General features: G+C 26.7%; 4 protein-coding genes and 1 pseudogene across 4 annotated transcripts in view; 1 reads left to right on the top strand and 4 right to left on the bottom strand.

The window, feature by feature from the left end:
- The window catches only part of LOC126851779 (cytochrome P450 4C1-like), a 421,874-nt gene that overhangs the window by 106,815 nt on the left and 291,738 nt on the right, over positions 1-23,321 (bottom strand). The gene's annotated exons all lie outside the window — the stretch shown is intronic.
- Positions 7,505-9,647, bottom strand: LOC126851788 (probable ribosome production factor 1). Its single transcript, XM_050596116.1, has 3 exons — positions 8,941-9,647; positions 8,336-8,600; positions 7,505-8,024 (listed from the first exon to the last, which is right to left on the bottom strand). The coding sequence occupies exons 1-3, from the start codon at positions 9,533-9,535 to the stop codon at positions 7,847-7,849; spliced, it is 1,038 nt and encodes a 345-aa protein (XP_050452073.1). The 5' UTR covers positions 9,536-9,647; the 3' UTR covers positions 7,505-7,846.
- Positions 10,496-13,592, top strand: LOC126851784 (tRNA (guanine(6)-N2)-methyltransferase THUMP3-like). Its single transcript, XM_050596107.1, has 7 exons — positions 10,496-10,639; positions 11,324-11,436; positions 11,546-12,074; positions 12,163-12,341; positions 12,642-12,821; positions 12,913-13,050; positions 13,133-13,592. Exons 1-7 carry the CDS (start codon positions 10,546-10,548, stop codon positions 13,295-13,297), a joined length of 1,398 nt encoding a protein of 465 aa, XP_050452064.1. The 5' UTR covers positions 10,496-10,545; the 3' UTR covers positions 13,298-13,592.
- LOC126851783 (ero1-like protein) lies at positions 15,008-18,618 on the bottom strand. Its single transcript, XM_050596106.1, has 8 exons — positions 18,123-18,618; positions 17,645-17,848; positions 17,392-17,549; positions 17,143-17,328; positions 17,010-17,056; positions 16,380-16,728; positions 15,991-16,284; positions 15,008-15,494 (listed from the first exon to the last, which is right to left on the bottom strand). Exons 1-8 carry the CDS (start codon positions 18,246-18,248, stop codon positions 15,443-15,445), a joined length of 1,416 nt encoding a protein of 471 aa, XP_050452063.1. The 5' UTR covers positions 18,249-18,618; the 3' UTR covers positions 15,008-15,442.
- LOC126851821 (5S ribosomal RNA) lies at positions 20,117-20,237 on the bottom strand (annotated as a pseudogene).

The following is a 23,321-nucleotide window of genomic DNA, read 5'->3' as shown; positions in this document are numbered from 1 at the left end:
AAAAAATCAATATTTAACACTACATAATTAATTCTTGATTCGAAAATTATGACATTATAATTAATTGCTAATGAAGCGTTGTGTCATTCGATTCGGCAGTAAAACTTTTAAAATTTTTTTTGCACATTGCAACATTAGAGTTTAGCCTCATCGGACGAATTTTTCTCCTGACATCTTCTTTTTTTGCAAGATTTCATCTCTTTCTGCATAGGCATCTATCATAACGAAATGATACGCGTCGAAGTACTCGACGATGCATTTGTTGCGCGACGATTTTTAGAAAAAAAATCACAATCGAATCGCTTCAATAACATTCGCTTAATCTTTTTTTTCCATATACAAATACGATGAAGATGCAGAAATAGCTACCAAATATATATGAAATAATCCTATATATCTTCAGATGACAATAATAATAATATACAAATAATACAGAAAATAATTGTTTTTTAAAAAAAGTATGCAATTATTTGCAATATATTTTTTTATAACAATTATTTATTTTTTTTTTACACCATTTGATTCATCTTATTATTCTGTACATAAAAGTATTACGACACAATTATTAAACACTAAATAATTTCCGAGATATTTTATATTTTATACTAAAATATGTCAGATTAAGATACAAAATAACTAAAAAAATTCATAATGAAAAAATATTTTATTATAGTATTTTAGAAAGCTCCCGACATAAGCTATAAGAATATGCAATAAGAAATAGGGAATTCCATTTAAGAAATTAAAGGTGTCCTTGACTTGACCTTAACGATGCCATCCAAGGTCAAACCAATGACACCATCTTATGTTCCCCTCAAAACCAACAATTTTTGTTCAAAACGTTTTTCTCTAAAATGCTTAGTTTTTGAAAGAAAAGGGGTGTACGAGTGGTCTAGGACACCCTGTATATATATATATATATATATATATATATATATATATATATATATATATATATTATAAATATTATTAATCAAGTTATTTTTAAAAAATAATGGAATAAATTCAAATCTTAGGAAAGAAGAAAAAAATAACTGTAAATTTTTTAAGAAATTTTTGAAAGATATTATTTCCTTTATGAAATAAATGCATTCATCAATTTTATTCTCACTATTTGCCACATTTCAAAAATGAATGATATTTTCAAAATAACACATAAGATTGAAGTGGCAGCAAACACTATTAAAAAAAATAAAGGACATTTTTCATATTCTAAAAATTGATCTATTTTCAAATTGTTGAAAATAAAAAAAATTATCGTAAATAAAAAATTTTGAAAACATTTTAAAGTTTGAAGTTTTAATTTTAACACTTTATTGGTAATTTTTATAATTTTTGTTATCTTCTGTGTTTTAAAAAAGGAACACACTGTTCAAAGGAACATTCTGTTTCTTAAAATTACGTATGTTTGACACTCTACAGTTCAATAAAAAAATTTCTTTTGAGAAATTTAAATAAAATTTGATAAATGACATTTAACTATAAAATATTTTTTCATAAATTTTTTTACAATTTTTTTAAACAAAGCCTATATTTTTTAGAAATGTTGTCGATATTCGGTGAAAAAGTCGCAAACTAAAAAAAAAAACATTTTAAAACTTAAAGTGTCAATGATATCGATAATATTAGAAAATTTTTACCTTTCTTATTTTTGAAAAATACAGATTTAATTACAAAATATGTAAATAGGATAAAAAACATCGTAGAAAAATTTTTAAAAAGCTTTTTATAAACAGTGTTGTAGTTTATGACATTTGACTTAAATATTTATAAAAAAATTAATAAACTATAAAGAAATTTTTCAAAAATGCGTAATTTTTAGCAATATAGTGTTTTTTTTTAAGTGCAGAACAAAAATAATAAAAAAATCTAAAAAACAAACAAAAGCGCGTGTTTTAGAGACTTCAAATTTTTTAATATTTTTCTTAATTTTTTTTTACAATTATTTTTTGCCAGATTTTAGCGATTTAAAAATAATAAAACTTTTAATTTATGAAAAGTATTGTCTATTTTTTTCAAGCAGCGTGTATTGTTTTAAAAACAATGTAAGTAAAAAAACATAAAGAAAAGAATAAACACGCAAAAAGGTGTTGTCTATATAAATAATTATCTCTTTTTTCTATTAAAAGGAATGCAAATCTCTCGACTATGTAATACTGTTAGCAGAGATCTTTAGATGATGATTAGTAGAAATATGTCGGCTAAAATATCATTAACAAGATAAATCATCACACCGATGCAAAAATATCTGAATACAAACTAATGCTTGTTGCCATTATATCTCTGGCTTTCCGAATCGGTCAAACGATTTTCTTTTCGTAGCACGCGATCTTCAATGCCGTAGAGATAGATAAATAAATGCTACCAATGATGCAAATACTTTGAAATCCGTAATATTACAACGCAAACGCTCCCTTTTCTGTAAGTATGAAACTTAAAGAATTTTTATACTATTTCATAGTATGTTAAAATGCGATGTTAACAGAATTATCTGTAAGCGACGTCCATTCACCAGCGAACCAACAATCTCCGTTGCAAAATCCTGGTCGCAAAATCGTCGACAAATTTTCCAAAACAAAATCCATAATGTTACTGATAATAGCGAAGGGTAAACCCCACTCAAAAAATCGAATAAAATACCAATTTCTTCTTTTCTCGTTGTCTGACGTTTTCTTTGTAACGAACGGAGTCTTCTGTAAAACGCAAATATCATTTTTAGTCAAAAATAGATAAAAGAAATCAACACCATAAATGCACGTTAAAATACTATTTGCTATTGACCGTGATTTTCTTGAAAGTCCGTTCTACAAAAAAAGATTTACATATTACCACATGGCAAAACTATCATAAAAAATGGTTTAATATTTATATAATATTAGACATACACATTCGTATACTATTATATAATTATTTATTATTATTTTTATTATTTATTATTATTATTATATTTATTATTATTTATTATTATTATTATTTATATATACCATTATGTACAGACACCATAGTGGCAATCTAAATTTTAATTTGCAAAAGACAAATTTTTGATTAAAAATTAAAAATTTTAAATAAAAATATTGTTTAAAAATTATAATGTATTGCCTTATTGTTATATATTTTTTTTTAAATTTTTGAACATTTTATAAACTTAATACTTATTTCGTCTTTCATGTGTAACAATAAGACAATACACTATCATTTTTAAATAATATTTAATTTTTAATTTTTTTTATCAAAAATTTGTTCTTTGTAACTAAATTAAGATTTAGATTGCCACTGTCGTGTTTATACATAATAGTATAACGGCTCCAATTATGAAAAACTACGAAATACGTATTTGATCATTTCGATGGGTTACTCTTTTAAAGGGGTTAGGGACTTATCTTATCAAAAAAGTGGCCCAGAACCTCAACCCAAAAATTTCAATTGAAAATTTCAATTGAAACTCTCTATATTGTAGTACATTGTTAGAAAGAGCATAAAAAAACAAAATTTTTAGCGCTTTTAGTGTTTTTTTTAAAAAAAGTACGCAAAAAACTTAAGTTCAAGATAACGCCAAATTTTTTTTTTACTCAGGTCAAATCTGAATTTCTTTCATGGTAAGGACTTAAAAAAAATAAACACATTTTTTTAGAATTTTTTAAATTGGAGCAAGAATTTTTTGAAAAATTTTTTGGCTTTTTCGAACTTTGACCCTAAATAACTTCCGAATGGATCCACGTATTAACATTCGGGTTGCATCAAAAATTTTCTTTTTGGTAAATGTTCGGATTAACTTACACCTCACGGATTTTTTCATTTTTATTATGTTGTAGAGGGTATATTCTTAAGTAACAAGCATTTTGAATTTTGTGACGCTCTCTTCTGGTTCCAAAAATATGCAATTTTAAAGTAATTTTTGCATTTACTTATCTTTTCATTACGTATATCTTTTCATTATATCTTACTTGCGTGTTGATATTTTTTTGCTTATATTGTGTCATTGTCAGTACACTTCCGCTAAGAATTTTTTTTGTTTACATTTAATTGTCTTTACATTATTGCTAGTACGCTTCAAAATTACTCTACGCAAAGCAAAGTTCCTTTGAGTAACAATAAAAAATTGTTTTTTTAATTTTTTTTAACGTGATGATAATTTTTTAACGTCTTTGATAATTTTTTAACAGATCGCGACCGCCTTATTTCAAAATCAAGATCACTGAGAATGATGACCTTGATAACATAGTCAAGGTCATCCGTGAGGTTGCCAACTTTATGCATATTCACCTAATCACAAAGATTTATGTTAAATTTATGCGTACATTTGTTTTTGTGTTAGTTGCACAAAAACAAAAAAAAATAAAAGTAAGTAGAAATATACAAATATGTAATAAAGAGAACTTCTTCCTTCTTTTTTTCGACAAAATCTTTTAACAAGAAGAGGGCCAGATGTGCCCGACGCCAATTCAAGCGGCGACTTTTCTATGTATAGTTCTCAAGGAGAAAAAAATTGTATTAAAGTTATAAAGCACGTTTCTCACGCGTTTGTCTGAAAATTAAAGTAAAAGATTTTAAATTAAAAAAATCAGAACTTAACTGCTTCGCAATGTGCAATAATCGAAACGGTGGATCAGTACATAGCGCTCAAGGCTTGTAATTGCGGGATCATTGGTTAGAATCCATGTATGTAATTTTTTTTTTTAATTTTTGTGTAATTTTTCATTTTCTATTTTCAGCAACATTTTAGCATTAAATAAATAAATATTACGCAAGTAATATTATTTTTAATAATAACATTTAATTTTTAATATTTTGTTTCATATTTTTTGAAAATTCGTGCAATGACATCAAAATGTTTTTTAAAAAAGTAAAGGAACAGTAAAGGAAAAATAAATAAACAATGTTTCATTTAAGAAATATATTAATTAAAACAAAATAATAATTAATAATAATAATTACATAAACAATAAATTTACAATAACTAAAAATTTCTTTTTTTAATGTTAATGCTAATTGTAAAATGCTGTCGAAGAGAAAAATAATAAAATTATTTGTAAAAGAAAAAACATTTTTTTAATTATTGTATGAATTTGTTGTTTATATAATTATTATTATTAATCATTATTTTATTTTAATTAACATATTTCTTGAATTAAACATTGTTCATTTCCTTATCTTTTCTATAGAAAGCATTTCGATATCATTGCACAAATTTTCATCGAAAAATATGAAACAAAATATTAAAAATTAAATGTTATTATGAAAAACACGCGTAATATATATTTTTTTATTGCTAAAATGCTGCTGAAAATAAAAAAAGAAAAATTATCTCAAAAATACATAAAAAAAGACATACAGGGATTTTTATCAACGATTCCGCATTTACAAGACTTGAGCACTCTTCACTGAGCCACCAATTCAATTATTGTACATCGCGTAACAGTTAAATTCTGGTTTTTTTAATTTAAAATCTTTTACATTAATTTTCAGACAAACGCGTGAGAAGCGTGTATACTCTGTAACTTTAACACAATTTTTTTCTCATTGAGGACTATACATAGAAAAGTCGCTGCTTTAATTGGTGTCGGGCATATCTGACCCTCTTCTTGTAAGATTGATCGAAGATGAATTGTTTTATTCTAGCAGTATTATCACTGACAATATTATGATCGAGTTATCTTACTAGATTCAATATATAAAACTATTATCCGATTTCGACTTTTCTTTTTCAGTCGGACGAGAAAAGAATATGCACGAAGTGACTCGTCTTCGGCAGTTGCATCTTCTCGTTTGTGCCCGCACAAGGGCACAAATCGCGCGCCTAGTAGTGTGCGTGAATGTTCACTGTCACAGTGCGACTCACCAATGTGCACCCGGCTAAAGATCGGAGATCGGCGATGTTTGGCTAAACTTTACTCAATAATAATTCTTTTATTAAACGTTATACAAAAAAATGGTAAAGGACTTTCCTGCTTGGTTTAATCCGCTCTACTTGCACATTTCGGGTGGTGCAATTATTATCAGACACACTGTATATATATATATATATACACTTATATAGAAATTTTAGTTATTTAAATATTTAGTAAAAATTTTTTGGGAGAAATAATTATAATCGATTAGACATATAATAACAAAAATATGTAATCTAACAATAAGAAGATAAAATAAAATGATTGAAAAAAATTCAATATTTTTTCATAACTCGACTCAAGTGCTATTTTGTATTATAAAGATTGAAAAACATTTACACGTTATATTTTTGAGATCTGATAAACATCATGGATCAAATCAATTTTTAATTTATGCAAAATTATAATTATTTTTATTTATGCAAATTATTATTAGTCTCGCGCGCAAGCCAATAGTAGCGCATTTGATCTGTATGCTTCATCGTGTGTAATATTTCTATCGGTATCGGTAAAATAGTAACTGATTGTCCGTCGTTACGGAATTGTATACCGGAATTGTGTCGGCGTTAATTTTCCTTAATTAATGAAATAGATTAAAACATGGGAAAGCGCTTTCGAGCGCCGGACGCGGTCACTGTTAGTTGACAGCGCGAAAAGTTATAACGTCATCTGCATATCCCATGCAGTTCCATTTATAACGTCTATCGCATCGCTCGAATTTATGCATAAAAATGTGCATTTATACATACTATAAAAAGACAAAATTTTAAACACACTCTCTTTTCGTCTCCAATCTCATCTGTGTATCTATTATCTATTTTATGAAAGAGGCATTTTGTGTTTCACACGCGTTTTTTTTTTTGCATTATAATTATTTTTATTAATCTTATCATTGATTTTATATATTTAATATTTTTCCATTTGAGAAGAAATTATTCCATTTTAAAAATATTTTCTCATAAAAATATAAATATCATCAAAACTTTTTTTATAATTATAAAGAATATAAATACGAGAAAGAGAGAGAGAGAGAGAGAGAGAATAATCATATTTATATTTTATAAAATAATTACAAAGATAATTAGGATATAAATATAAATATATAATATAAATATCTGCATAGATATAAAAGATCAAATTAGTTGCAATTTTAATTTTTCTTATAATGATATATTTTTCTTTAATCATCTTCCTTAATTCTACTTCCTTAAAGAATGTAAATTAAAAATCATTTTTAAATGGGACATGTTCAAAGCTGATTGCGCATTATTCCATGAGCAATTAGCTTTAAATACGTCCCACTATTTTTTATGATACGTAGATAAAGAAATTGTCAATTTGATGGCAAAAATACTTAGATTTTAGTGGAAAATAGAAAAATAAGGGCTAAAAATATTTTGATCAAATAAAATGTTTTGTAAAAAATCCAGTTTATATTTGATTTGCCCATGTATATAGCCATGTATATAGTTTTAAAGAAATGTAAATTTTTGTTATATCTGTAAATGCAAAATTTAAATAAAGTTAAATATTAAAGAATTATTAAAATAAAATAAAATAAAATATACTCTATGTAATATGTATTTTAGTATATTTTAGACTAAATTATGAATATATAAAAATATTTTAGAATTAAAGTATTTTAAAAATATTTTATCATTGTCTTTTTTGAAACAAATTCTATAATATATGTTACGATTGTAATAATAAATATATTTCACGATCGCCTTAAAACGCGAGTTGCCAAGCAGTACAATCATTCAAAAGACAACAAAAAAATGATATATAATTAAAGATTTTTTGACCAATTAGATTTTATTTTCATAATGTTATTTTTGGTATATATATATTCATATTTTTATATAAAAAGAAAAATTATTAAAGTTTATTTGTTTCACATATAATCGATTTTTTGGACAAAACATTTTCCTTTCCAATAATTTCAACATACAAAAAGTTTATAAGAAGAATTTTCTTCTGCTTGTCTCCATATCATGTCTGCGACCTTGTATAATCCACTCGTAATCGCCGTATTTACTATCAAACGTTCCGTGTTGTAAAGATCTCAATTTTAAAGTAAATCGTGGACCCAATTCTCGTAATCTCGGTTTACCCGTCTTGAGATTAAATTCGTACCTGCAAATGGTGTTCATATTAAATTATATAACACAATTTAATACAACACATTGATATCAATCTCCATTAAATATCACAAAGTTTTTTTAAATCTTAAGAAAAATTATTCTAATTAGTAGTAAAATATAAGCAATGCTTGCACACACACATACAATTACACATATGTATACAAAATTAGTATCATTTGAGATTTTTTATTATAAATTCTTAGATTTTAATAAACTTCTTACAAGATTACATAAACCTGACGCAATATTATTATGAAATTTATAGTATCCTCTAAAAATTAAAAATATTTGCTATAAAATTACCTATGATGTCTGAAAAATATATAATCCCTTTGATTATGAAATGTCACAGCTCTTCTTCCTTTAAATTCTGGCTGATAATGAAACAATGCTCCCAGCATTCTACCAATAGTGAATCCTAAACGTGTGGTAAAGTTATTTAAAATAACTTCTGGCCTATGTTCTGTGATTTCCTTGTGGCTACGCTTCAATTCTGTCGTTATTTTGACATTACTGAGCTTAAAATGCGCAGTAGGGCCATCTGGCAGATGAATGACTAACATTCCATCTAACAAATATATAAGAAAAATTCTCCAAAAATAAAAATAACTTAAATTATATCTGATATTTTCTATCCTATATAACACATAAAGAACTTATGAAATTTTTGCAAATATAAAAATTAAGTTAATCATTTTTGCAGGTTTTTGAAAAATTTCTAAAATCTCTAATAGTTGGCTATCAGTTTATCTTCAAAGTTTGTCATGTAATAAATATTAGCTTATATATCTCTAATAGTTGCCTATCAGTTTATCTATAAAGTTTGTCATATAATAAATATTAGCTTATATTTCTGTAAAAAAAAGCTTTATGTATTAAAATATTAATATAATTTTATATAAGGATACTTGGTTTGCATTGATCTTCGTTAACAATTACTATATCTGTAAAATTCCTGGCAATAGCGCTTTTTACTATCTTCTTAACACCAGAACGATTCCTGTACAGCGAGAGAGAATTTGGTATTATCCTTGTCAGCTCTCTGCCAAATATCCTCGTCTTTCTATTTGGATTGTCGGCATATGTAATGAGAACCTTGGGCTCATAATCCTGTCTATAGTAGGCAGCAAATTCGTCATGTTCACATTCAATTTTAAGTTCTTGATTCGCCTCATCATTCAGATCATTAGATACAATCATAGTCTCATCCTTCTCCCGTAAGCTCTCTATGGTGTGTGGTACTTGTTTTGGAGCACCTTCTTGTATCCTCGCCTTTTTGGCCTTTTTTTTCGCCTTCAATTTCTCCTTTATTAGTTGTTGGCATTTTTTATACCTCACAGCTTTGCATTTAATATGATTGAAATTATCATCAGAAGGCAGCAAAACCTTTGATGTTTTGCTTGTCGAGATGTCTCGTTCATCTTGGCTTTCATCGCTTGTCTCGTCAACCTTCTTTTTAGGTCGACTTAAAGGATTTTTTCGTAAACTATTTTTTACTTTCATGGCACTTTTCTAATTAAAATTATAATACAATTATATTCACTTTTAACCTGTTCCCTTTTAATTCTTTCGAAGACCTCGTGGGAATTCAGTAATTCTTGTCGCGTGAATTTTATCAACGCATGCGCAGTATTGTTTCGAGAAACACTTTCTCGCGCATGCGTAGCTTCTTAAGGTACGTGTCAAATTTATAAGAAAACGAGTACTGTTAGGCCCTCTGCTCAGATAATGTTAAAAATAAAATATTTTATAAATTAATAAATTATAAATAAATAATTAAAAATTAATAAAAACAAAATATAAATTAGCTTAAAATTTTCATAGCCCATACTTTAACCTCCTCCGAAATCCGTCAAGATTTTCGCCATTGTATATTGGATCTGTTCTTTATAGCTGAATTAGCTGCACTAGTTCAGAGCCTATCTTTCTCTTTCCAATATAGAGAAAAAAAGACAAACCTAGACTAGAAGATCTGACCTAGTGCAGCCAATTTCAGACCCATTATCAGATATACGCCATACATTGCTGGATTTCTTTATCTTTGCACTGCGCATACGCGAGAAAGAGTCCCTAGAATAACACTGCGCACTAGCGTGCCCAGTATGTTAAGATTCCACGAAACAGACTTTACGCATGCGCCAGTACATCATCGATCATATGATCGACGTCGATAAACCTGTACTTTGATCCTGTACAGAGAATGACTTTTTTGGAGAATCTTAATAAATTATATATATTTTTTTATATTATGCTAATAATATATATAAGATATATTAAATATTGTGTTATACATGTATACCTCTATATGTTATTGTAATTTTATTTTAATATTATATTTATTTTCCATGAAGGGTTCCAGCGATACTCTATTGCAATGAAACATCTACGCGACTGAGATCTAGAATCTAGTGGCGTCTGCTAGAATTCGCTCTTCACTGCGCAAGCGCGAGAATCTTTCTGAAATTTCCATCTTTCTGAACTGAAGGATCAATTCTGTAGGAAAAGATCTCATTATGAATGACCATAATTCTTTAGAAAAACTCTTTTCAGAGTCTAATAACGTGTGTAATGATAATATTTTTATGATTGGAACCACTGTGGACACAGGTACAGGATCTTTTATAAACTGTTGTAAATTAAAAAGAAATCGACACGTGTGTTTCTAAACCCTTTAAGAATTGGTTTTTTTTGTTTTTTTTTTAATTGAATTTTTAAAAAATTTATAAAAAGTATTTATTTAATGAAAACAAGCATGGTTTTAGATTAAAAATGAATTAAAGTCTGTATATTTCTTGAAACAATCAATTATACAGAGACCAACATCATATTTTATATACTCATATCTTGATTGATATTTTCTCATTGATTAGCTATAAAGGACGCCTTTTTTTTTTACTAGGCTTAGATTGAATAAGAAAAGAAAAATGTTTATCAATAAGTTTCTTTAGATGTTCTTTTATTACTTTCTTTTATTACTTTATCAGATTCTTTTATACTGTTTTTTCAGTTCCAATTGATTTTGCATTTTGAGTGATAATTTTTCTAATCAATTGGGACTTTGAAGTCATTAAATTGATTCTACTTTTAGAAAATTTTGAATTTTAGAAGGGAAATGAATGAAAAATGTTTATTGATTAAATTTAAAAACTGTATATATATTTGCTGTCTTTTGAAAAAATTTATAAACATATATATATATGTGTGTATGTGTGTGTTTGCTGTCCACAGAGTTAAATTTAATTTATATTATTTAGTTGTATAATCTAGAATAAATTATTTGATTGTTAATAGGTTTTGAATGGGAAGCAATTGACGAATGCAAGGAAAAATTAGGCAAAGATGTGCAGGTGGTTAAGCAACGTGGAAGAATCTACTTCAATATAGACTGGGACAAGTTTGCAAAAGTATTTTTTTTTTGCAGATTTTATATATATATATATATATATATATATATATATATATATATATTTGGTTATTTATGTGCATTTTATATTATCTTTTGGTGTATTATAGGTTCAGCAAATGAGATCAATAGATAACATATTCATAGTAGTTGATATAGGAAGACTTTCTTTTACCAATGATAAAGAAGCAGATTTAAAATCTATACATAATTATGTAGTCTCAAACTTGGATAAAAGATGGAAGAAAACTCTCGATGCATGGAAATGTGCAACAAGATTCATAGGAAAGCTTTATCCGACAATTGAAGAATACACCACATTTAAAGAGCAAGCTTTTGTAACCAAAACAGAGGCATTGGAGATACAAAATGAAGAAAAAGGAGAACATGAGCCATCGGAACAGGATGTATCAGAAAAAAAGGAAAGAGAAAATAAAGGAAAAAAAAGAGGTCAAGATCCTTCTGAATCTAAAGAAAGTGATATACTTAAATATAGAGTAACATGCGAGAGGACTGGTAAACATGCATTTGAGTCTAAGGATATTGCTAGGATTACTGGAGAAGTAGTACAGGACAAATATCACTGGATAGTCGATTTAACAAAGTACCATTTAGAAGTTGTTTGCAAATTAACAGATGGTATGATAAATTAAGAAACAGAGTTAAAGGAATTTTAAAAGGAAATTTAAACATTAAATGTGTAACTAATTATATTTCAATATTTTAGATTTATTGATAACGCATTTACGTGTAACACATGAATCAAAGCATCGCAGAAATATTGCAAGTTTTGGGCCAACTACCCTCAGATCCACTATATGTTATAACTTGCTGAGATTGGCAAATCCAAAGCTAGGAGACGTTATAATAGATCCTATGTGTGGAGGAGGTTCTATTCCTGTAGAAGTGTGTACTTATACAATAATAGATTAAAGGTTGCTTTGACTAAACTTCAATTAATTGAAGATTAATTTATCTGTTTTTAAAAATTTCTACAGCCAAAAAATTTCTAACTAATCTATAGTTCCTGATTTAATCTTTCTGTATATGTCAAACATAATGTTAATAATTTTTTTCACATTAAGAAAATGTAGATATTGATAAAATTATTTTTTTTTTAATTAATTAGAGTTTAATTGAAGTGTAGTTTTAATAGTTTATTGACATTCATTCAAAAACACGAAATCATCATGTTACAAATTTTAGGCAACACTAGCTTATCCATGCTCGTATGTCTTATGTGGTGACAATGATTCCAGAGCTGTAGACAGAACAAAATCTAATATGAATGCTTCTACAGCTGGATGCAAAATAGATCTCATACAATGGACTGCTTCAAAATTACCATTCAAGGATTCTTTTATTGATATCATTGTCACTGATATGGTATAAAAATAAATTTCTGAAATTTATTTTATTTAAAAAAATTTTTTTCTTTAAAGAATAACAAAATTTTCTCTCTTTTAATAATTTATAGCCCTTTGGAAAAAGAAGTGGGAATAAATCAAATAACAAAACTCTTTACAAACATTTTTTGCTGGAACTCGGGCGAGTAGTAAAATTATCATATGGACGATTGGTTTTGCTTACATATGATAGATATAGCTTTAAAGAAGTAAGATTTTTTATTATAACTATGTGTGCGAAAATTAAATTAAAAAAAATAAAATATTAAAATGCTGCTTTATTTATTTCAGGCTTTGCAGGCAGCTGGCGATTTATTTTGGGTGACAAAAACGGTTGGTGTAAATGTAGGTGGTCTTCAAGCTGTAGTTTACGTCTTGAACCGTACGCACGTACTTCACGATTGCTTTAAACTACGTATTGTCAAGCAATATAATCATCTGAGAGACTCGACATAACTCACAATAGATTTTTCGACTAATTAGATATTAAATATTTCATATAAATATTGTGATATATATTTTTATATAAACAAATATAGTTTATTTGTATGTTTGATATATATGAGTAATGGATTTTTTTTACAAAATACTATATTTCAATAATCCTATATCATTTCAATATTGAAATTTTTAATTTTAAAACAAGTACTTTTTAAATTTAATGGCCTTATATATAGAATTATATTATATTTGGACCTCCCTCCTGTCCCACAGATATATGAAATTTATGGCATTTAGTAAGAATTAAAAGTAATTGCTATGAAACTACCTCTTTCTCTCTGTGATATGGATAAAGTATATTATAATCTTTCTGAGATATATTATGAAATGTTCCACAATTTTTCTTCCTTCAGATTCTGGTTATAATAATAAAACAATGCTTTTTCATAAAGATTTTCTTTTTTTATTAAATTTTTATAATGATATGCTTGAATATTATAATAGAATTATTTTGAATATTGAATAAATTATGTATTTAAATTGTATCTATTATTGAAGAGGAACATATAAAATAAAAACATATATATACAATGTGTGTGTGTGTATATATATGTATGTATGTATGTATCTATATATATATATATATATATATATATATATATATATATATATATATGTGTGTGTGTGTGTGTTATTTTTTTATTAAATATAGATTCGTCATAATGCAAGCTATATTCCTATAATGCAAATAAAATTTACATGCATATAATTAGAAACTTAAATTACAACTCTAATTGTTATCAACCATATATATCAAAATATTGTATTTCTTAAATATTTATTTAAATATTTATATACTTATACAAATGTTTGTCTTTGAAAAATAAACTACTACTAAGAATAAAATTTTGATTATAAAAATATGTTATATTGTAAATGTAAATAAAACCCCAACTTCATAAAGTATAAAATATATAAAATTTTAAATTATATAAATAGTTGCTTTAGATAAAATATTTATCACAGACAGAGTCAAAAAAGCTACCATATAAAGAGGAAGAAAATATCAATTCAGAAAACAATATCTTACTAAATATGTCTAATTACATTTTTTCACATATATCTATATTGAATGTGTGTGTGCGCGCGCGCGTGTGTATGTGTAATCGCATCAATAATATTTTCCCTCAGTTAAGTAACTTGATGATTTTTTCTTTATTTTTTCTTCATATATTATCCTATTCATTGATATAAGAAGAATACACTTGGTTATCAATTTTCATAAATAAACACTGGTGTAATTGGTCTCTTGACATATATGTATACAAGAAAAGTCAGAAAGTACGAAAATAAGTTAGAAATTAAAGCTCCCAACTTATTTTTTTTAATATTTTATTTTTGTTGAAGTACTTACATCTCTCAAACATATACATCCTTATACACTATTATTCAACAGAATCCCATTTTCTGCTGACAGCGTTTTGATGCATGGATCTAGACATATAATATAAATACAACCTCAACAGAGAAGGCAACTATGTGAAAAAACAGTGCAAAAATATATATGTTTGAGAGATGTAAGTACTTCAAGAGATAAAGAGATAAAACAGTAAAGGTAAAGAGTTAGAAATCTTATTTTTTCTGACTTCGCCTCATATATATTTATATATGTGTATGTATATGTGTATATACATATATATATATATATATATATATATAGTATATATATATGTGTATGTATATATATATATATATATATATATATATATATATATATATACATAGCTTTCACATAGCATTGGAAGAATTATTTACAAATCTAATTAGAGCTAACATATGTGAACTGGCGTTTATGCAGTTTCAAACTTATATTAATATAATTGAATAAATGATCCCAATAGAATAGCAAATTTTCTTCACCTTGTCCTTTAAAATCGATAAAAAATTCCGACCGATTCTATTATTAATTAGTTAGTTATGTAAATATATAATATATAACATCCAAAACACTTATACTAATACAAATTCAATAAGATTAGTATAACAAAATCCATTCTCTACAAATAAAGGAAGCTAAAACAAGATAGAAAATAAGTGATGTCTTTATGTGATGTTTTTCAATGGTACTGAAAAGTTTTAATTATAAGCTGATACTATATGTTATCTCATCATCCTGCGGAACCTGTCCAACTCAAAAATACTTTCTGATAACCTGTAAAAATTGAGAAAATTATTAAGAAATTAGATTTACTTTTCTATAACAGGATGTCTACTTAAATCTTGCAAAAAATTCTCTAATCTTCCATTTTTGTTTAAAATTTCAGGTAAAGTTTTTTTCAAAGTTTTTTTGGTGAAACTTCCTAAAATAAATTTTTCTTATATCCATTTCTCTCCTAATACTTGACATAGTTACTTAAGTTTCAAATGCTAGATTTGAAAACATATTGAGAAAAAAAGACTGAGATAGATAAATATTTACAATATTATTTAAACATGTAATTCACAACTTGGCTTATCGGTGGATTGCCGACTGCTTATAAAGTAAAAACAAAAAAAAATTTTTTTTTGACAAATTCCTAGAGTTCCAATAAAATTTAACGAAAATTCTAATTTTCCTGGTATAAAAGAAATTTCTAAGAATACCAAGTTTTCTATATTTTTTCAAAGAGTAGACACCCTTTATAATAAATATTAAAAATTAAATCTACCTTCCAAAAGCATTCACCAAAGCAACAATCTCACTTCTTTCTAGGAAAAATGACTTTCGATTAAGATTATTAAGTGTTGGTTTCCATCTATCAAACTTTCCTGAGAATAATATCTTTAATGCAGTGCCCAGGCCATGAATTTGCAATTTACCCCACAGCTTACATTTATCACATCCCACACAATCCATAATACGTGAAATGTTTCTGAAATGTTGCCTAAATTCTTCTTTCAACAATTGGGCTTCTGTTCCACCAGTAAACATAACAGTTTCGTTAAAATGTTCTGAGAATGATCTGCAATTTATAATATTCAATAATATACCACATTAATTTAATTTTTATTTTATATGCATTGTAACAAATAAAATATTCTTAAATAGAATACTTACTTAATGACATTCAGTATATCATTCATAGCCAATCTTGTATCTTCATCCTCCATTTCATTACCTGTATAGTATTCTTCTCTTTCTAAATAAGGTGCAGCTTTAGCCAAAGCTCTTAATTCAAGTAAATAAGTGAAATACAAATTCTTTAGCCAGTTTGGACCTTCACCACCTGTTGTTTCAGAAGAAAATCTTCTTTGTAATTCTTCCAAATTAGGACCCCATTGATTGTCAGATGAGACATGCAAACCATCTTGAGGGGCCAACAAATATTTTGAACATAAATGTATATTAATGCTAGCATGTAAGCCAGATATAACACGATAAAAAACTCGTTTCTCTAAACACATTCCTGAAACATAATACATACATCTATATTGAAAAAATAAATATGCAAAAGTTTGATTTAATACACATAATTATTTAATTTTTTAATATCTTCTTTTCAGATTAGTTAAAGCTAGTGTTTCACAAATAATGTAAATCATGTTTGTAAAAAAATTTTATTATAAAAACAAACATATGGAAAATATATTGATTTTATACGAAAAATTTTATATGAAAAAACATATATTTAACTATTTCATAAGCATTCATATAAAGTTTAAAAAAAATAAAGGTGATAAGACTTACTATTTATCTTAGAAGATTGTATAAAAATGTGAGGTGAGTTTTCAGGTCTGCAAACAATAATTTATTATATTAAACTAAATAAATTTAATAGCAAAATAAAAAATGCAAGTAACTGGGCATAATTATAGTATACCTAAAACAATTTTCCATGTAAATACTTCGCCATATTCTGCGTGCACTAACTCCTTTATATCCTGTATATCTCTCAGGATTAAGTAACAGATCCACATATTCTCCTTGACTAGATTCTTTTACACAAAAATTGTCTTGTGCATCGTCATGTTGCTGCCATCGTTCAAATTCTTTGTAATTTTCTGTACTATAATAAGATTTATATTTTATTTTAAACTTTTACTCAGCATTAAATATATTTTTTAAGTACCTAATTGTTGTGTTTAAGAAACCAAGTTCCATATTATGGTCTCTAGAGCTATGTCTGCAGTCACTAATTTGTGCATCTAATCTATATTTATCTACTGGACTTTCATAAATATGAATATCTCTTGGAATCTCTCCCTTTAAACCTTCTGGAATATCGTCCTGCGATAGAATAAGTATAAAAAATAAAAAATTAAGATTATTCATATTTAAAATAGCATTTTGTATATATATATATAAAAAAAACAAGAACTTACATCTTGACAGGGCAGCACATGACAATAACGAATAGCACATTTGCTATCATCTGCCCAAAATGGACATTTCTGGTTCAAGTTTACTTTGTAAAACCTAAAATAATCTCTGCCCAGAAGACTTTGAATTCTCGGATATATTCTCATATTGTTAAAATAATCTACAGTATCTACATTACATGTGCAGTCATCTATAGATCCTTTCAACTAAAATTTTAATTGTAATTTTAATAAGATCTTAATAAGATATAAACTTAATACTATTAATAAGATATTATGAACAGGATTATTATTATAAATTAAATTAAGTAAATTATTATAAATTAAAAAAACAAATGAAAAATATATAAAGATAAAAAGAAAAGATTATTATAATTCTAAAAATGATAGATACATAAAAGCAAGACGCCTCAAAGATCATAAAGTATAAATTTTGTTTTTAAGAGGAAGGATAGAAGATACCAAGAATAATATCAAATACCTTGCAGAAACATTGGTCATCTCTTTTGTTATTAGTTCTAAAATAATTTGCACCTACTTGTAGGTGAAAAAGTAAAATTGTTAGGAATAGCCAATAAAGTATTCTCACACTGTATCCTAGATTCATCTTAATACACAAAGGTCGCTGATGCGACTGTTTTGTCGCACCATTAATTGGGTCGTGATAAAAAGTAATATCTCAAAATATTGGATTGAGACTCTATTTTCGAATTACATCAATCCACATTCACGTATTGCATCAAGCATAATAGTTCAATAATTTGATAATATAAATATAAATATTGCACCTTGTTTTATCATATTATACTTATGCGAAAATAAATTTCGATTAAATAGTGACAATCATAGAGATCATTTAATATATACACACAAAAAAATAATAATGCACGTAATTCCTACTTATTTCTAACAATATATTAGAAAATTCTTCTCAGCTTGTCTCGCGTTGTAGGGGATGTGTATAGCCGTATGATATGAGACATGATGTTATATACATATGTATATATACACACATAGTGTGTAGAATACGTGGAATACGTGGGATAAGTTGATTCGCACGAGATAAGTATGTATTTGTTCGTATGTTCATAGATAGGCCTAATTTACACAGTATACTTTAATGTACTAAGTACTACACTTGCCAATCATATCTATTCCCCTAAAGAATGGAATGGCTGTGATTGGCCAGTATATTATTATACGTAGGGTCTGTTCGTTTTAGCTGAACTGGCTGCACTAGTTCAGAGTTTATCTTTTTCTTTCCATATTGGAAAGAAAAAGATAAACTCTGAATTAGTGCAGCCAGTTCAGCAAAACGAACAGACTCCTAGTTCACATCGATATACTTTAATAGTACTAAAACTATACTGACCAATCACAGTCATTCCATTTTTTTTTTTTTAAATGGCTAAGATTGGTCAGTGTAGTACTTAGTACGTAATAAAATATATCGATATCATATATGTTTAAACATGTAGAAGAGGAATACCTAAATTTTTCTTGAGAAAAATATGTTCAAAGAAAGTAAGAAAGAAAATCATAATTGTCTCTCTCGTGAGTAACTTTTCAAAAGTGCGCATGCGTGACTTATAAAGGTCCTTGCACAATGCGAGATGATAATGATAGGGACAAGGGAATAACGATAGCGATAAGCAATATCCAATGAGAACAGTGCATTTTCAAAAAAAAAAACAGATTTCTCATTGGATATCGTTTATTTCTATCGCCATTCTTGTTCCTATCGTTATCGCCTTGCATTGTGCAAGGATCTTTACGTTTGCTTGGCTCGGTTTGGCGCCCTGAAAACTAAGGTTAGTTCATAGACATAATATATCATGTCTCACATTTAGATCGGACGTGGCCATAAAAACAAGACATAGGACTAATTTCACCATTTTCGAAGGTGGTGAAATTGGCCCATAGTATATCTAGACCGAGCGTTTGCCCTTTTTTAAGGAGTGGGGGAAAAGTGCACGTAGCAAAAGATCAATTGTTATTTTGCTATTTTGTGATGAATTCTTGACATAACAATGATTTATGATGATTTTGTGATAAATTTTTGACATAACAATGATTTTCTGTTTTCATTTTTAGATCATTTTTACGTCATTTTTTATTAGCGATTTTTAAGAGACAAATAAAATCATGATGATATCCTAAAGATATCATTATGATTTTTGTGTTCTACTTGGGCAGTTATCCGCAAGAATTGTCTCTTCATTCACACTTAGCTTAACGCAACATGCATTCATCACATGTTAGGCATTAAAAATTGAAGATTGCAATTTGACTAATAAAAATAAAAAAACTATACCTTTTTGGCTCTGTTCAAATTCAATCTCAATTTTCAATGCGTAATCTGATACGGATTATGATATTATAAATAAAGCACATTTTATTATCACAATGAATTTTAAGTATGTATTTAAAAAAAATATTAATAATAATAAAATTTATAAATTAGCAAAAAAAGAGTGCCAACGGTACATGGTGTTCCCAAGCGGTCCACCCATCTAAGTACTGACCATGCCCAACGTTGCTTAACTTCAGTGATCGGACGAGAACTGGTGCTTTGCAACGTGGTATGACTGTTGGCGATAGTAAAGCTTTCCGTTACTATAGATATACTGTAGATATACTTAACTAAAAAATTTTGCGATAACCATAAATAAAAGTTCATTTGGACACAGTGCGATTGCAAACAGTATTTTATTTTGCATTGTTTTTTTTATTATTTTACTTTATGTGTTGCATATTGTAGAAAAAATATAAATCTATACAAAAAAAGTCTATACATATATCAAATAAAGAAAGAAGATAAATAAGTTAAAAGTAACAATAAGATAGAAATATAAAATGAAAATAAAAACGCTTAACGCTTAAATAGGAAATTATGTTTACTTTTGTTTAACTTAAAAGTTAAAATGCCTTAAAATAAAAGATATTTACATTATTACAACATGATATGACTTTTGGCAATACTGTTGGTAATACTTCCAAGTGCTGCAGATATATATAACTTACAAAATATACCTATAATCTGGTATAATAATGCCGAATTTTATATTGGAATTTGGTATTCTTAGGTATCTAGAACATATTCTGCTGAAAATTTTCGATTAAAATTGATTAAAATATAATCCGTTTTAACCGATTCAATCCGCGCCCGGATTAAAAAGTAATCGATTTTAATTGCGAACAAATTATAATCGGTTAATATCGCTTTCGCAAATTAATTCCAATCCGAAATCATTACATTCTAATCCATATTGTCAATCCAAATAATCGGATGGATATATAATCCAAAATAATCCGCCTAAATCGTATAGACAAAGAAAAATTTTTTTTAGATTTAATATATCTATTTGTTTCAAAAACATAATTTTATGCAAAACATTATTTTGTTGAATAAAAATTTAATAGTTTCGTTGCATTAAACCATATTGTTTGACGAAAAAATAACTATTATTTGAATAGTATAGTTTATTCGTTTACCGCTATGCGGCGCGTTATATGTATTTTACTATACTTAAGTCATATTATATTCAAATTTTTGTCATAAGTATATGAAGTATATAAATAAGGCTTGCAACATGCAACATTAATAACATTTAACAATTATTTCTATCAGCTTCACTTCTGGTACGACCTCCAAGAGAATTTAGATAATAAATTGATTTTTGGAAAATCGGACAAATAAATGCCCGATATTCACTTATTTGGACAGAAATACCGAATAAGTTTTTTTTATGCTTAAGACCATGGCGCTATGGACTTAAGATGCTGCAAAAATTTGATTATAAAGATGCAGTAATATGCAATTCAACTTTATCTTGCAGCATAATAAATCTTTTAAATAAAAAAAAATTGATTAAAAGAATATAACTGTTACAATAATATAACTATATTATACATAACAATAATATAACAATATTATACATAACTATATTATATATAATAATATAACTGTTTAGCTGAAAAGTGAATTTTATTCAAAAAATATTTTATTTAAAGTAAATAACTATATTATTTGAAAATCAATTATATTTGTTACTTTCAATTTGATTGGATCATTCCAAGCATTATATTTCTTTGGTTTCAACAAAATTTATTAAATCCAAAAAAACTTTTTTTTCTGTACATTTGACTATTTTCAATCTGTTTTCATATCGCATTTTTGATGTAGAAATCCCGATCGATTCGAATTACTTTTTTTGTTTCTTCACAGAGGAAGCTTTGTTTTTGTGGAGAAATTTTTTTTTCAAATTTTGATACCAATGTGTTTAGAATATTCTAAAACGTCAAAAAAACATATTTTTATATATATGTGCATGCTGTAACTTCCAAAAATTTTGAGATATTAGGCTAATTTTACATTAATAGATTAGTATTAAAGAATGGTTGGTATTGATTTTAATGAGAATTGATGAAAGAGTTCATTTTTTATAACATTTTGACTTTTTCTAAAAAAAAGATGATTGCGTTAATTTCATCAAATTTTGAGATATCTTTTTTGTGTTATTATTGCTGTTTCTTTTAACAGAGTGTTCATTATTTATGTGGTACACGAATGATAATTGCACGCGTATGAGGTATGTAGAGATAGACCCGTAGACATAACATTTTAAGTTGTGAAGCTGAAGGAAAATTTTAAGGCGAAAACTTGAAAAGAGTCAATTATTGGGATAAAATAATTTCCCTTTATAATCAAAACATAAAAGAGAATAAGTTTTTTTTTTTGAAAATGACAGACTGCATCTTGTTGGAAAACTGTTTTAGAGTCCCGGAAACTGATATTATTCCGATTTGTAATTACGATTACTGATATTATAAAAAAAAGAAAATACAATTATGAGTAAGCCATGTGCAAGTTTTTAATTTACACAATTTTTTACTTGTTTAATTAATTTTAATCGGACATTTTTGGCAGGGTAATTTCCTCATTATTATAACTATACTTACACAAGAAAAGTTATGAAACATATGCATATCATTTGCACATAATTGTTTATTCAGCATCTTTCTTCGCGTCTATTAATCATTTACGAATAAATTGGCACTTATCTTCTAATTATTTTTTATTATCTATTTTTATCTCCCTCATTATCACGTGGAAAATTTATTTGCAACGTAATAGAGTTTGCTTGTCTGCTTCAATTATCTTTAATAAACACTTCTTGCAAAATAATATAAAAAACAAGAAACAAGAAACATGTTTTAACAAAGAAAGAATCGTTATTACTCTGTTATCACTCCTACTTATAGCATACAAATAGTTCTTACGACAAATCGCCTTTTCTTCCGAAGCTCCAACTGTTACATGATTTCTTGTACCGGGATAAGCAAATGTACTTCTTGCGGCTCCTCAGCATCATTCCTCGACCGATCGCGAATGATCGCTGTGATATTTCGAAGACAGAAAATCGGGAAGATTATAAAAAAAAAAAAACAATGTCAATGATTAAAAAAAATGATGCCAATAATTTTAAAAAAGAAACGGAAAAAATATATTTCTGAAAAAAAATTAAAAATTGAAAATTGTGAAAAATAAAATTAATATTACATTGTAGAAAAACAGCTCGCTTGTTTATATTAATTACTACAATGATGCAACTTGATAATTTTTTAAGAATTCTGAATAGATAAAATATGAAATATTTATCATGACTTTTAATGACTT

This window comes from Cataglyphis hispanica, chromosome 8 (assembly GCF_021464435.1).
Source record: "Cataglyphis hispanica isolate Lineage 1 chromosome 8, ULB_Chis1_1.0, whole genome shotgun sequence".
NCBI classification, from domain to species: Eukaryota; Metazoa; Arthropoda; class Insecta; order Hymenoptera; family Formicidae; genus Cataglyphis; species Cataglyphis hispanica.
Note: the sequence above shows the minus strand (reverse complement) of the source record. Positions and strands in the feature narration are given on the sequence as shown.

Coding starts and splice junctions, on each gene's coding strand:
- LOC126851788 (XM_050596116.1), bottom strand. CDS start 9,535: ATGAAAGTAAAAAATAGTTTACGAAAAAATCCTTTAAGTCGACCTAAA. Junction 8,601..8,940: donor CGAAGATCAATGCAAACCAA/GTATCCTTATAT, acceptor TATATTTGTTAG/ATGGAATGTTAGTCATTCAT. Junction 8,025..8,335: donor ATATTTTTCAGACATCATAG/GTAATTTTATAG, acceptor CACCATTTGCAG/GTACGAATTTAATCTCAAGA.
- LOC126851784 (XM_050596107.1), top strand. CDS start 10,546: ATGAATGACCATAATTCTTTAGAAAAACTCTTTTCAGAGTCTAATAAC. Junction 12,075..12,162: donor TGTTTGCAAATTAACAGATG/GTATGATAAATT, acceptor TCAATATTTTAG/ATTTATTGATAACGCATTTA. Junction 13,051..13,132: donor ATAGATATAGCTTTAAAGAA/GTAAGATTTTTT, acceptor TATTTATTTCAG/GCTTTGCAGGCAGCTGGCGA.
- LOC126851783 (XM_050596106.1), bottom strand. CDS start 18,248: ATGAATCTAGGATACAGTGTGAGAATACTTTATTGGCTATTCCTAACA. Junction 17,057..17,142: donor TACATGGAAAATTGTTTTAG/GTATACTATAAT, acceptor TATTGTTTGCAG/ACCTGAAAACTCACCTCACA. Junction 16,285..16,379: donor GATATACTGAATGTCATTAA/GTAAGTATTCTA, acceptor TATAAATTGCAG/ATCATTCTCAGAACATTTTA.